Source organism: Oncorhynchus mykiss, chromosome 5 (genome assembly GCF_057628025.1).
Source record: "Oncorhynchus mykiss isolate SJ-2025 chromosome 5, ASM5762802v1, whole genome shotgun sequence".
In the NCBI taxonomy this organism is placed as follows: Eukaryota; Metazoa; Chordata; class Actinopteri; order Salmoniformes; family Salmonidae; genus Oncorhynchus; species Oncorhynchus mykiss.
This window is the reverse complement of record NC_143026.1, coordinates 49,363,607-49,378,701: the sequence shown is the minus strand read 5'-3', so window position 1 is coordinate 49,378,701 and position 15,095 is coordinate 49,363,607. Positions and strand designations below refer to the sequence as shown.

The 15,095-nt window shown below is 37.9% G+C and overlaps 1 protein-coding gene across 5 annotated transcripts in view; it reads left to right on the top strand.

Annotated features, from left to right (window-relative positions):
• LOC110523989 (calmodulin-regulated spectrin-associated protein 1-B) overlaps positions 1-15,095 on the top strand; it is a 117,318-nt gene that overhangs the window by 39,424 nt on the left and 62,799 nt on the right. For all 5 annotated transcript variants that reach the window (XM_021603235.3, XM_090235096.1, XM_021603234.3 and 2 more), the window contains 2 exons: positions 9,406-9,567; positions 10,462-10,542. In XM_021603235.3, the coding sequence (XP_021458910.3) occupies positions 9,406-9,567; positions 10,462-10,542 (243 nt within the window). The remainder of the gene's footprint in view (positions 1-9,405; positions 9,568-10,461; positions 10,543-15,095) is intronic.

The window sequence follows — 15,095 nt, the reverse complement described above, 5'->3', positions numbered from 1 at the left end:
GCCTACAGTAATGTGTGTGTGGCTTGTTTGCCTTTAATTCAACTACTGGTGCCTTCTGGTACACTTTCATTCTATGACAACAATTTATTTTAAATACAAATGTTACATTTTGGGGACTGAAGTGCTGTATGAATGAACATTAGGTAATGAGTCATTAGTCCATGTCCTTAGTATAGTGTAGAGGTCGGCCGATTCTGATTTTTCAACGCCGATACAGATTATTGGAGGACCAAAAAAAGCTGACACCGATGAATTGGCCGATTTAAAAAAAAAAATATATATATATATATATATATACAGTGCCTTGCGAAAGTATTCGGCCCCCTTGAACTTTGCGACCTTTTGCCACATTTCAGGCTTCAAACATAAAGATATAAAACTGTATTTTTTTGTGAAGAATCAACAACAAGTGGGACACAATCATGAAGTGGAACGACATTTATTGGATATTTCAAACTTTTTTAACAAATCAAAAACTGAAAAATTGGGCGTGCAAAATTATTCAGCCCCCTTAAGTTAATACTTTGTAGCGGCACCTTTTGCTGCGATTACAGCTGTAAGTCGCTCGGGGTATGTCTCTATCAGTTTTGCACATCGAGAGACTGACATTTTTTCCCATTCCTCCTTGCAAACCAGCTCGAGCTCAGTGACGTTGGATGGAGAGCATTTGTGAACAGCAGTTTTCAGTTCTTTCCACAGATTCTCGATTGGATTCAGGTCTGGACTTTGACTTGGCCATTCTAACACCTGGATATGTTTATTTTTGAACCATTCCATTGTAGATTTTGCTTTATGTTTTGGATCATTGTCTTGTTGGAAGACAAATCTCCGTCCCAGTCTCAGGTCTTTTGCAGACTCCATCAGGTTTTCTTCCAGAATGGTCCTGTATTTGGCTCCATCCATCTTCCCATCAATTTTAACCATCTTCCCTGTCCCTGCTGAAGAAAAGCAGGCCCAAACCATGATGCTGCCACCACCATGTTTGACAGTGGGGATGGTGTGTTCAGCTGTGTTGCTTTTACGCCAAACATAACGTTTTGCATTGTTGCCAAAAAGTTCAATTTTGGTTTCATCTGACCAGAGCACCTTCTTCCACATGTTTGGTGTGTCTCCCAGGTGGCTTGTTGCAAACTTTAAACGACACTTTTTATGGATATCTTTAAGAAATGGCTTTCTTCTTGCCACTCTTCCATAAAGGCCAGATTTGTGCAATATACGACTGATTGTTGTCCTATGGACAGAGTCTCCCACCTCAGCTGTAGATCTCTGCAGTTCATCCAGAGCGATCATGGGCCTCTTGGCTGCATCTCTGATCAGTCTTCTCCTTGTATGAGCTGAAAGTTTAGAGGGACGGCCAGGTCTTGGTAGATTTGCAGTGGTCTAATACTCCTTCCATTTCAATATTATCGCTTGCGCAGTGCTCCTTGGGATGTTTAAAGCTTGGGAAATCTTTTTGTATCCAAATCCGGCTTTAAACTTCTTCACAACAGTATCTCGGACCTGCCTGGTGTGTTCTTTGTTCTTCATGATGCTCTCTGCGCTTTTAACGGACCTCTGAGACTATCACAGTGCAGGTGCATTTATACGGAGACTTGATTACACACAGGTGGATTGTATTTATAATCATTAGTCATTTAGGTCAACATTGGATCATTCAGAGATCCTCACTGAACTTCTGGAGAGAGTTTGCTGCACTGAAAGTAAAGGGGCTGAATAATTTTGCACGCCCAATTTTTCAGTTTTTGATTTGTTAAAAAAGTTTGAAATATCCAATAAATGTCGTTCCACTTCATGATTGTGTCCCACTTGTTGTTGATTCTTCACAAAAAAATACAGTTTTATATCTTTATGTTTGAAGCCTGAAATGTGGCAAAAGGTCGCAAAGTTCAAGGGGGCCGAATACTTTCGCAAGGCACTGTATATATATATATATATATATATATATATATATATATATATATATATATATATATATATATAAAAAATGAAGACAATTACAACAATATTGAATTTACACTTTTTTTAGAATTTAGTATAATACATCAATAAATGCATTTTAGTCTCAAATAAATAATGAAACATGTTCAATTTGGTTTAAATAATGTAAAAACACAGTGTTAGAGAAGAACGTAAAAGTGCAATATGTGCCATGTAAAAAAGCTAACGTTTAAGTTTCTTGCTCAGAACATGAGAACATATGAAAGCTGGTGGTTCCTTTTAACATGAGTCTTCAATATTCCCAGTTAAGAAGTTTTAGGTTGTAGTAATAGGAATTATAGGACTATTTCTCTCTATACCATTTGTATTTCATATACCTTTGACTATTGGATGTTCTTATATGCACTTTAGTATTGCCAGCCTAATCTCGGGAGTTGATAGGCTTGAAGTCATAAACAGCGCAATGCTTGAAGCACATCGATGAGCTGCTGGCAAACGCACAAAAGTGCTGTTTGAATGAATGCTTAAGAGCCACCGCTCAGACTGCTCTATCAAATCATAGACTTAATTAGGATATAATAAACACAGAAATACGAGCCTTAGGTCATTAATATGGTAAAAACCGGAAACTATCATTTTGAAAACGTTTATTCTTTCAGTGAAATACGGAACCGTTCTGTATTTTATCAAACGGGTGGTATCCCTAAGTCTAAATATTGCTGTTACATTGCACATCCTTCAATGTTATGTCAAAATTATGTACAATTCTGTCAAATTAATTACGGTCTTTGTTAGGAAGAAATGGTCTTCACACAGTCCGCAACGAGCCACGTAGCCCAAACTGCTGCATATACCCTGACTCTGCTTGCACAGAACGCAAGAGAAGTGACACAATTTCCCTAGCTAAAAGAAATTCATGTTAGCAGGCAATATTAACTAAATATACAGGTTTAAAAATATACTTTTGTATTGATTTTAAGAAAGGCATTGATGGTTATGTACACATTGGTGCAACGTCTGTGCAACGTCAGTGCTTTTTTCACGAATGAGGTTGTTAAATCATCACCCGTTTGGCGAAGTAGGCTTTATTCGATGATAAATGACCAGGCACCGCATTGATTGTATGCAACGCAGGACATGCTAGATAAACTAGTAATATCATCAACAATGTGATTATGTTAAGATTGATTGTTTTTTTACAAGACAAGTTTAATGCTAGCTAGCAATTTACCTTGGCTCCTTGCTGTACTCGTGTAACAGGTGGTCAGTCTGCCATGCAGTCTCATCGTGGAGTGCAATGTAATCGGCCATGAACGGAGTCCAAAAATGCCGATTACCGATTGTTATGAACACTTGAAATCGGCCCTAATTAATCGGCCATTCCGAGTGAACTTCAAATGTAATATTTTACACTTGATCTGTGTAACAATGATTTAACTCGACCAAAATGAAGACTTATGTATGGCAAAACAACAGCATGGTGTGTACTGTCACCTAAGATATTTTTATTTTTTATTTTACCTTTATTTAACCAGGCAAGTCAGTTAAGAACAAATTCTTATTTTCAATGACGGCCTGGGAACAGTGGGTTAACTGCCTGTTCAGGGGCAGAACGACAGATTTGTACCTTGTCAGCTCGGGGGTTTGAACTCGCAACCTTCGGGTTCCTAGTCCAACGCTCTAACCACTAGGCTACCCTGCCGCCCCTGAAGATAGCCTAAGCTAGCTGATGTTTGTCAGTTAATGTGAATGTCCATTCGATCTGGCATGGGTAAACATATTTAGACAATAGGGCTTTGTTTCAATGTGCTATTTAAAAAAAAAAAAAGTATATATTCTTGTATATTCTCTGATGTGATGTATGTTTTAAAATGCAGGCAATAGAAATTAATTGTTTGAAATTCAACATTGTATCTTGATTAGGTGTGTGTAAGAAACAGAGGTGGTGGGATGATAGAGAAGGCAAAATTGAAATTAGGATTAGATTGAGAGAAAAAAAATGACCCAGCTGCTGGGTCAATCCCCAAACCCAATGTGCTGGGTTTATGTCACTACCCAACACGCTGGGTGGTTTTAACCCAGCAATATAGTCTAATTTATCCAATAGTTGAGTGAAGCGCTCAACCCAAGTTGCTGGGTTAGAAGCAAAACCCAAATCCACTGGGTTGAATTAACCCAATGCTTTGTTTTGTCCAATATTGACCCAGCGCTGGGTTGTCAAAATTACCCAAATTGGGTTATTTTTGGGTTGTCAAAATTACCCAAATTGGATTATTTTAAACCCAGCATTTTTTATAGTAACAATAGTTCATTTTGGGGAAATAATATTGCCATATTAGGCATAACTAAATTTCTACCTTTTAAGATGCCAAAATATGCATTGTTTTCAGTATCCTAATTTTTTTTTGTTTTCTGATTTGTTATAGTGCATGCATTCAACAAGCTTTGGAAGAAGGACTTTCACAGGGTCACAATCTCCAAAGTTCACTCAAAAAGGCAATAGTTCCGAACTGGGTTTGATTTAGTTTTTGTTGTTTTAATTATTTAAAAATTAGCTAATTATCTTTTAAACTTCCATTGGTTAATTTATTGCTCAGTTATCACTTGGCTCATGTAAATAATTATTTTGTTATCCCTTTAAACATCCTAAGGTCAATGTCCCCATAGTGTTCACTTCACATTTCTCTCATGTAAATGTTGTAGCTGCATAAAAAGATGAAACATTTTATTTGGGAAATATCCCGTCTGCTATTTTCTTCATTACCATGCTGATGATTTCAAGTTGTATTGGATTTATTTTATCTGTTAAGACATTGAATACACGTTGTTTAGTATATTTACTACATTTAGTATGTTTCGTTTTTTTCTCTGTGAAGTAAGTTCATTTAAAGTTGTGACTTTGTTTATGTATATACTTTTCAATGTTTAAAACACAGTAACCAAAACCCTGATATAATTTTAATATTCGTACTGAGTTTCCCAGAGTTGTTTGCCAGAAGTTCACAAGTTGCAAATTGTCCAAATGTTTGCCAGAAACCGGTTTTCTGTAAGGTAAATATTACCACCACCTTTTTAAAACCATGTCTATTAGGTATGTAACAATTCACATATGAATCGGTCCCGATTCAAATGTTTAAGATTCAAATGTTTAAGATTCGACTGACTGCATCTGTACACGGACCCCAAACCGAACCAAATGTAGCATACATCGGTCAAAAAATCGATTCAAACGTTACGCATCGCGGAGTCACAAAAATGTTTTGCTCTTTTTCTTTTTTTATACCCAATGCGTCCTCCTAAGCATGCAACGTTAACTGTGTTGACAGTCATTGATCTACAAGTCATTGTGCATGCCGAACAACCCTAGGCTATATCAGTAGCCTAGTCAAACTGTGCACTGTGCCCAGTTTCGCACGATGACCAACGCGAGGTAGGTGGCCTGTTCCTGGTCTTGCACATCTGTGTGGCACCCACAACATGTTTTGCATTAGATTGGGCTTTATTAGTTAAGTGACAAGCTATGTAATTTTATAGGTAATTGTTATATATGCACTGTTGAAAATGCTCTTTTATCAGAATAAAAGTGAGTTTACCGGAGACGCAACTCCCATTCAGCTTTAGGCTACCTGCTTAACGGAGTTTACAATAGATTTTATTCAGATTTTTCAGGTTCAACATCAGCAATAGTTTTGGTAAACTCTTAGAAAAAATGGTGCTGTCTAGAACTTGAAAGGGTTATTTGACTGTCCTCTTAGAAGAACCCTTTAAAGAACAATTTTTAGTTCCAGGTAGGTTGGTTCTACCTGGGAACAAAAAGGTTTCTCCTATGGGGACAGTCGAAGAACCCTTCTGGAACCATTTTTTAAAGAATAGTTTTGCTTTAAACAATCTTTGTATATTTGGTCATCGTTTGATATACAGTGTATGGTTGATCATTTGCGAGGTGCACTGCATGGCCTACACGGGAGTAGAGAAGAAGCTCACTAAAAAATGACAAACGATCAAAACCATTTGATTTTGAGATGGGGGTGAAATCCAAAGTTGTACTATATATTCATTGGCTATGCCATTGCTCATTTGTAAATTTGAAATATTGATACCTTACTAGCTCAAACACTTAATTTGCAAAATGACAATTTAATTAGTGGGTGATGGTGATTTCAGAACCAAAGTGTGGGGGACAGAAGACAGGCTACATTGCCCTCCCTAGTTTGATAGTGGTAGTGGGGTGTTAGATCCCTAGTGTCCTTTATGACTCAGATCAGGTGCCTACATAGTACATAGACAATTTACGCACACACACACAGTACAAACATCGTATACATGCATAATTTACACACACGTCAAGCTCAGACAGATCCAGCTCATGAACTCCATCAGCAACAGATTTGAATTTAGAATGGAAATTAATGTGAAATGAATGAATGTGTTTATGCAACAAATGTTAGTGCATCGAACCGAACCGAATTGCATTGATTCGTTCTCTACTCAAACGTTTCAAACTAAAATGTATCGTATCGGAGCCCATGTATCTAGATAAAGTACGTATGGAATCGTCTTGAAAGGAAAATATGCATACCCCTGTCTATTTTTTATTTTCCAAACACAATTCAACACATCACAATTTTTAAACATCATTGTAAGCATATTTTAACACAAGATTAACACTTAACAAACGCTTTTTTCCTTTTTTTTAAACTTATGGGCGAGTTTTCTCTAAATGAGCATTGTTGCACTATTAAAGGTCAATACACTGCATTTCAAACCGTCAAGAATAATCTTGTAATAAGCTTGTAAAATTATACCTAGGATAAATATAAGCCTTCCAGAACCATAAGACCAATTTAATTATTTTATCAATAATCACTGATTTGGCTTTCAAGTCTATGAAAATGCTATTTTTGTTACAAACTTAACCAGAAACATGCACAATGCATTTCCACTAATAATGACACTTCTGGTAGCAGGCAATATAGAAAACTAACACGGGTATCATAAACAATCTCTCAAGCACAAGCCCACATGCTAGCGAGTAGCCAGCTCATCTTTATATTTCAAGTCTAGCCAACTTTGATCCATTTGCTTGCTAAACAAGGTAGAACTGTTAAACTGTTATAAATACATCGTTCATGTCTCCAACTGTTTGAACAACATAGCCTGTTCACTTTGTTTAGATGTTGAAATCAAGTGGCCTAACTGGATAAGAAGATGCTTATTTCTCAGAATGAGAACGAGTTGCCAATTCCTTATATACATGTGTCGATTTATACTCATTGCACATTTATAAAACACAGACTAGACAGCTAGAATGTAGTTAAGGTAGTCCATCCCTGTTTGCTTCCGATTTGTTCCATGTGACCTGTTACCAGAATATTAACAAATGCTAACAAGTACTAGCAAATTCCCATAGCAGGTGCTGGCTAAATGCTAACGAGTGCAAACAAACTAATTGCAAGGACGGACAACCCAGTTCATAAAGTTATACAATTATCTCAAAGGCTACTCAGTTTTCTGCACGCACAAAACAAATATTACTAAACAGCAGGGATCTTAATCCAAAAGGGGATTTTCTCTGACTGCTCTTAACAAGAGGCCACTTAAATAGCAAGTTAGCAAACCAAATACACAGCTGGGTAAACTGCTTTATCTTTATCTATTAACCTAGTTCAAATATAATAATATTAAAAAAAAAACTCTAGTTCGGATGGTTTGGCAATTCATACCATGGATATTTCAAAACACCCCGATATACAGTTGGCTCCAAAATTACTGGCACCCCTGACTGGCTATGCACAAACAATACTTTTAAAAAATGAACAATATAATAATAGAGAAACTCAAAATGCCAACATGTGAGAAATACCGTACTTTATTCATGTTTCAATGGAACCACCAAAATGATTTATTGATTTAATTTAAAAAATCAATGTCCTCCAAATCAAGGTTTCATAATTATTGGCACTCATTTAGTGCTTAGTGCAACTACCTCTGGCAAGGAGCATGGAGTCTATGCAGATCCTATCAAGATCCTTCACATTCTTGGGTTTGAGCTTATCAACTGCCCTCTTTAACTCAGCCCACAGGTTTTCTATTGGATTAAGGTCCGGCGACTGAGATGGCCATGGCAGAACATTGATTTTGTTGGATCTTGAGGTATGTTTTGGGTCATTGTCTTGTTGGAAAAGACGCCACCAAGGCCTGCAATTCTTTCTCAGTGATTATTGGGGATTTTGTTACTTCTCTCACCATCCTCCCTATCCTGGAGGGATTTGCATTTGCGTCCTCTATCCGTGAGGTTAACTCTTCCATATCTTTTGATTTTTTTAATAATTGCCCTGACAGTGCTCAGTGGTATATTCAATCATTTGTGTATCTTCTTGCCGTTACCAGATTTATGAAGGTCTATGACCATCTGTCTCTTTTGAACTGCCAGTTCTTTTGTTTTCTTCATGGTGTTGAATGACAAAGGGACATTGCATGCGTGTTACCATGTTTTTATACCCTAGTGAAACAGGAAGTGATGTAATGGCTCAATATAGTTCCTTAACACTTTTATATAAACTTAAATAAGTGGAATTTAATTCCTGGTTTAATTTTGGTAGATGTTATTTACTATAATCTTTAAGGTTGCCATTAATTGTGAAATTCTCACATGTTAGTATTTTGAGTTTCTTTCTATAGTATTGTTGGTGCATTGCCCATCAGAGGTGCCAGTAATTTTGGAGCCCACTGTACAGTACCCAACCCTACACATGTATTTATGCATGAATAGTTTAAAATGTGTATATTGTAATCGGGAAACTACACAAATTCACTTTTAAAAAGGCACACCTGTTAATTGAAATGCATTCCAGGTGACCGCCTCATGAAGCTGGTTGAGAGAATGCAGAGAGTGTGTAAAGGGTGGCTACTTTGAAGAATCTCAAATATAAAATATATTTTGATTTGTTTAACACTTTTTCGGTTACTAAATGATTCCATGTGTGTTATTTCATAGTTTTGATGTCTTCACAATTTTTCTACAATGTAGAAAATAGTAACAATTTTAAAAAAAACCTGGAAGGAGTAGGTGTACTGGTACAGTACTTTTGTATATTATATATACAATTACAGTACAATTTTCAATTAACAAATAAGGTTTTATATGCAAGATGGTTAAATAAAGAGCAAAATTATTGATTATTATTATTTGTGCCCTTGTCCTGTAAGAGCTCTTTGTCACTTCCCACGAGCTGGGGTGTGACAAAAACGAATTCTTATGTTTAATAAATGTATGTGGCAGACTTACAATGATGGCAAAAAACAACATTTGCTGACCCTGTTTCTAGAGGGGGTACGCAGCTGGAGGTTGAATGTTTGAAGGGTACGGGACTATAAAAAGCTTGGGAACCACTGCCTTAAACGATCAATCGAGTAGGGTAGGAGCAAACATGCTAAACATATATTGTTTCTCCCCTGTGTGTACAGAGTTCCCACATACCATTAATTGATTCCCTGATGATGGCCTACACAGTGGAGATGATCAGCATAGAGCAGGTGGTAGGCTGCGTCAAACGCTTCTCCACCTTCAGCGCCTCCAAGGAGCTGCCCTTTGACCTGGAGGACGCCATGGTCTTCTGGATCAATAAGGTGAGCCGTGCGTGCGTCAGGGTTTCCGTTAGGAAAATGTGTCACCGGACATTTGACCGGCAACATTTTAATTTATCGGACATTTAAGAAATTTACCGAATCCATATGCATTGGGTGCGTAACCTGATCACGGCGTCCACCCACGGTGCTCAGAATGACAGAAATTACATTTAGAATATGGTCATTCATATTAACCGAACATGCAAGTCGAGGATGCAACAATGTGCGGTCCTTCTTACTGAATTCTGATAACTACTTTTTTACTTTTCCTCAGCCAACACGACAAGTAACCAACGGCAAAATCACTATCCTATGTCATTCTACTATAGTAGAAAAGTTTAGGCTACCTGTTCTATTGGTCAGCTTGTCGAGCAATAAATAGCCTATTCCAAACAGACTCGGGGACAGTTGTGGGACGATAGATCCCAAATTCATATAACCAATAGGCCTACAATAGTTTACATGTTCTTTTTTAAAATTTTACTTTGAAAAACAATGAGTCTGATGCAAAAGATCAGAATGTTTAGCTTAACATATTTATAAACGTATTTCTTCACATTGTAAGCGCATTAATATGCTAAAGTCAGTAGGCTGCGTCAGTAGGCGTGTGATAAATAAGATCATGACGAAGATACTGTACACGCGCCAATTTAATTCCACTAAATTAAGAAAATTAACCGCTAAGCATGACCAGTCAAATGTATTTACATTTCCAAAAATGAATAGGCTAAAAAGCATTATTATGCTACAGGAATTTCTTCTCCCAGACTGTTGGCTGGCGGCAATTTTATTTTTCAGGTTTTCTATTATTTTATCGGACAAAAGCCTGCTATTGTGTGAGTGTGAGAAAGCGGGACTATGTGTGTAGTTTACTGACCCTTTTCTGTCTCCCAGGTGAATATGAAGATGAAGGAGATCGCAGAGAAAGAGAGCAAAATCAAGCAGCATCTGCTAGAGTCTCCCAGCCACCAAAAGGTATTCTTGCGTTTTCCCCTCGCTGTCTCGCACACTCACTCTCGCTGTCTTTTTCACTCTCGCGCGAGCCATCTCGTGTTCTTTCAATTCAATTTAAAGGGCTATTTTGGCACTATCTGCATTTCTTTCATTTTTTTCTCACGATTTCTTTCATTTTCACTCACCCTCACTTTCTCTCTCTTCAATGTCTTATTACCATCCCTCAGTGTTCACATACCATTGCTAAGGCGCGGACGGGCTCCCTACCTACCTCTACCCTCTCCCTAAAACAATGTGTGCCTTTAATTGTTTGTAACAGGAAATGTTGGTGTTAGCAGCCCTGGATACTGTTTCTGGGGCCTCTAGTTACAGCACCCCGCCAAATAAAAAAACCTGGGTGAAACACTACATTTTAGGTTGATGTTATAATTAACATGAGCATTTCCATGTCAGCCTGTATTTTTCTGGTCCCTGTATTGGCCTGTTACGATCAACTCTAAATGTTTGATTTGAACCTTCTTAGAGACCCTATTCTCCCAATATAGTGCACTACTTTAGACCTTAGCCAATAAAAGTAGTTCACTATACAGGCTAATAGTGTTATTTTGAGATGCGACCCATAGTCTAACCATGAAGTGTGGACCTGATCTCTTCCTGTCACTGCATCTGACCTTTGAACTGTCTGCTGCTCTTGCTGTTTGTCTCCCTAAACTCCTCACCCCCTGTCTCTTGAATACTTAGTCTCCCTCCAAATGTTACTGGAAGCTTGTACCTGTAAGTGGAAATGACTACAGCTTCTGCTAGTGTGTGTGTCTCAGGTTTTCATTAGCTGCCAATTGCTTTTGGCCCCAAAAATTATATAAGAAGCCGATAAATAAAACTTTTGTTGGCCAAAATGACCAGGATAAATAAAATCCCAATGCAAATGCTAAATATTGCTTTTTCTTCATTGATGGAAATACCAGTCAATGTAAATGCCTTTGACCATCATGTTTATTGGACTATAGTTTAATTTGCATAATTGAGTGGAATGAAATTAGCCTGTGTGTATTTTTGTTAGTGAACATGTATCTTATTTACCAACACAACTATCACACACAGCATACAGAGCCTATTCCTCTACTGGTTTGTTGCTGGAGTAAAACATGTGCTTTTGCAAGACCATTCATTGCGCAACAATTCTTAATACAATCCTGTGTTTAAATTTTTTTCGGTGCACGACTAAAAATAGCTACTATTTTTATTTCTCAACTAGTCATTTAAGTGCGACTCCCATTCACCATTCAAGTGTCAGCGCTTCACACACTACTTTACAATGTGAGCTGGAGGCAGTATGCATTTTGAAAACATACTTAATTGTTTAAAATCTGAATGTATTATTTCATATTATAAGTTAGGTCTTACCTTGCTTCAAAGTAGCCTATAGGCAAAATCCGACCATGGAAACGCGGAGGCAATTAAAATAACACTTCATAGGCGGCGCGGCGCGTGAGTTTCAAATTTGGAGAAGCTTACAATTTATCCTACCATTTCTACATGCCAGTTATGATTTTCAAATGCGCATTTTCGTGGAACAGTTTCATTTAAATCATAACGTTTTAATTTCTCAAAATCATTGTTACATGGTTAATCATAAAAATGGGAATTAAAATTATACAAATCTAAAAGTTAAAATTTAAACTAATGTGAGAGCACCAGCCTCAGCCATATGGACACATTGATACACCGTGATCAATTGCCGGCTAAAGAAATTAGTGCATGGAACTCATAGCCTATAGGCCAATGCAGCAGTAGGCCTATAGTTGCTCTTTCAAGATGAGTGATTATTGAAGGGAGATTGTTGGAAAGATTTTTAAAATAGGTTTTTATTTTTTTACATTTTATTTCACCTTTATTTAACCAGGTAGGCTAGAACAAGTTCTCATTTATAACTGCGACCTGGCCAAGATAAAGAATTGTGACACAAACAACAACACAGAGTTACACATGGAATAAACAAACATACAGTCAATAATACAATAGAGAAAGTCTATATACAGTGTGTGCAAATGAGGTAGGATAAGGGGGGTGAGGCAATAAATAGGCCATAGTGGCGAAATTATTACAGTATGGCAAATTAAACACTGGGGTGATAGATGTGCAGAAGATGAGTGTGCAAGTAGTGGTACTGGGGTGCAAAGGAGAAAAATAAATAAAATGAATAACAATATGGTGATGAGGTAGTTGGATGGGCTATTTACAAGTGGGCTATGTACAGGTGCAGTGATCTGTGAGCTGCTCTGACAGCTGGTAGTTAAAGCTAGTAAGGGAGATATGAGTCTCCAGCTTCAGGGATTTTTGTAGTTTGTTCCAGTCATTGGCAGCAGAGAACTGGAAGGAAAGGCGGCCGAAGGAGGAATTGGCTTTGGGGGGCATACTGTGAGGAACTATAGTTTTAATAAATCATTCGCAATGGATGTTAAAAAAAAAACACTTTCCTACATTTCCGTGCAGCAGGCCAGGTACTTCTATGCATGCCCAGGCACGCGCGCTCCGTCAACATTATCAGGACAGAGAAGCCAGACACATGCCCATTGCTCACATGGAGCATTCCAAACAAAAGACAATTAAAAAATTGACATGTAAAATATGGTTATTTCTCACTAGTGTAGCAGGTTGTGAACTCTGTAAACAGTGTTTCCATTGAGAATGGTAAATGACTAATTAATACATGCATTAACAGAAATAAATGTAACCAAGTAACATGGATTAACGGTACATATACTACTGGTGACCTATGTAATTGAGAATTGATTAAACAGTTTTATCGAACGCGAACAATTCACATAATGAAACAATGAATGTGCAAGAATTGACAGGAGACAGCTGAGCCATTCTGGAGAGGGACTTGCCTATATCTTTGACATGCAGCCCTCCCCTTCTTCTTGTCTCAATATTTGAAATTACACAAATATAAACGCAACATCTCCAAGAGTTACAGTTCATATAAGGAAATCAATGGATCGATGCAGTCGTACACGCACGTCGATCCAGAACATTCCCAAACATGCTCAATGGGTGACATGTCTGGTGAGTATGCAGGCTATGGAAGAACTGGGACATTTTCAGCTTCCAGGAATTGTGTACAGATCCTTGCGACATGGGTTTCATACTGAAACATGAGGTGATGGTGGCGGATGAATGGCACCACAACGGGCTTCAGGATCTCATCATGATATCTCTGTGCATTGAAATTGCCATCGATAAAATGCAATTGTGTTCATTGTCCATATCATATGCCTGTCCATACCATAACCCCACTGCCACCATGGGGTGCACTCTGTTCACAACGTTGACATCAGCAAACCGTTAATCTGCCCAGTTCAGTTGAAACTGGGATTCATCCGTGAAGAGCACACTTCTCCAGCGTGCCAGTGGCCATCGAAGGTTATCATTTGCACACTGTAGTCGGTTACAACGTCGAACTACAGTCAGGTTGAGACCCTGGTAAGGACGAAGAGCACGCAGATGAGCTTCCCTGAGACGGTTTCTGACAGTTTGTGCAGAAATTATTTTCTTGTGCAAACCCACAGTTTCATCAGCTGTCTGGGTGGCTGGTCTTAGACGATCCCACAGGTGAAGACGCCAGACGTGGAGGTCCTGGGCTGGCGGAATTACACGAGGTCTGCAATTGTGAGGCCGGATGGATGTACTAGAAAATTCTCTAAAACGACATTGGAGGATTATGGTAGAGAAATTAACATTAAATTCTCTGGCAACAGCTGTGGTGGACATTCCTGCAAACAGGATGCCAATTTGCACGCTCCATCAATAATTGAGACATCTGTGGCATTGTGTCGTGTGACAAAACTGCACATTTTAGTGGCCTTTTATTGTCCCCAACACAAGGTAATGTGTAATGTATATAATGATCGTGCTGTTTAATAAACTTATTGATATGCCACACCTGTCAGGTGGATGGATTATCTTGGCAAAGGAGAAATGCTCACTCACAGGGATGTAAAACGCATTTGTGCACAAAATTGTAAATAAATAAGCTTTTTGTGCATAAGGAACATTTCTGTGATCTTTTATTTCAGCTCATGAAATATGGGTCCAAACATTTTACATTTTGTGTTAATATTTTTGTTTTAGATGCTTTTCTCTGACAGCTAAAACTCAATAATCAAGGTTTATACAAATCGCTGTTGAAAACTAAATATTAGTCTAAAAGAAATGTGAGATGTCGAGATGCTTTTTATAGTGGATATCAAGTTTATACATTCCCTGCCTGGGCTGATGAGACAGTGTATTGCCGCAGTCAGATAGAACAGAGTAAATAGGCATTTTAACATCATATATTTAGCTGGTGGTAACTTGTGGAATTAGACACCTTCTGGAATGTGCTTTTAGCCAATCATCATTCAGGATTAGACCCACCAGTTGTATAAAATTTGATAGACAACACTAACTAGAGGTGGAACGATAAACCAAAAATTACCAACACCTACATTGACCTCTTACCGAAGCAATTTTGCTTACATTGGTAATGTTGGCAGTTAGGCTACACAACGTTCCTGCTTAAACCATTATTT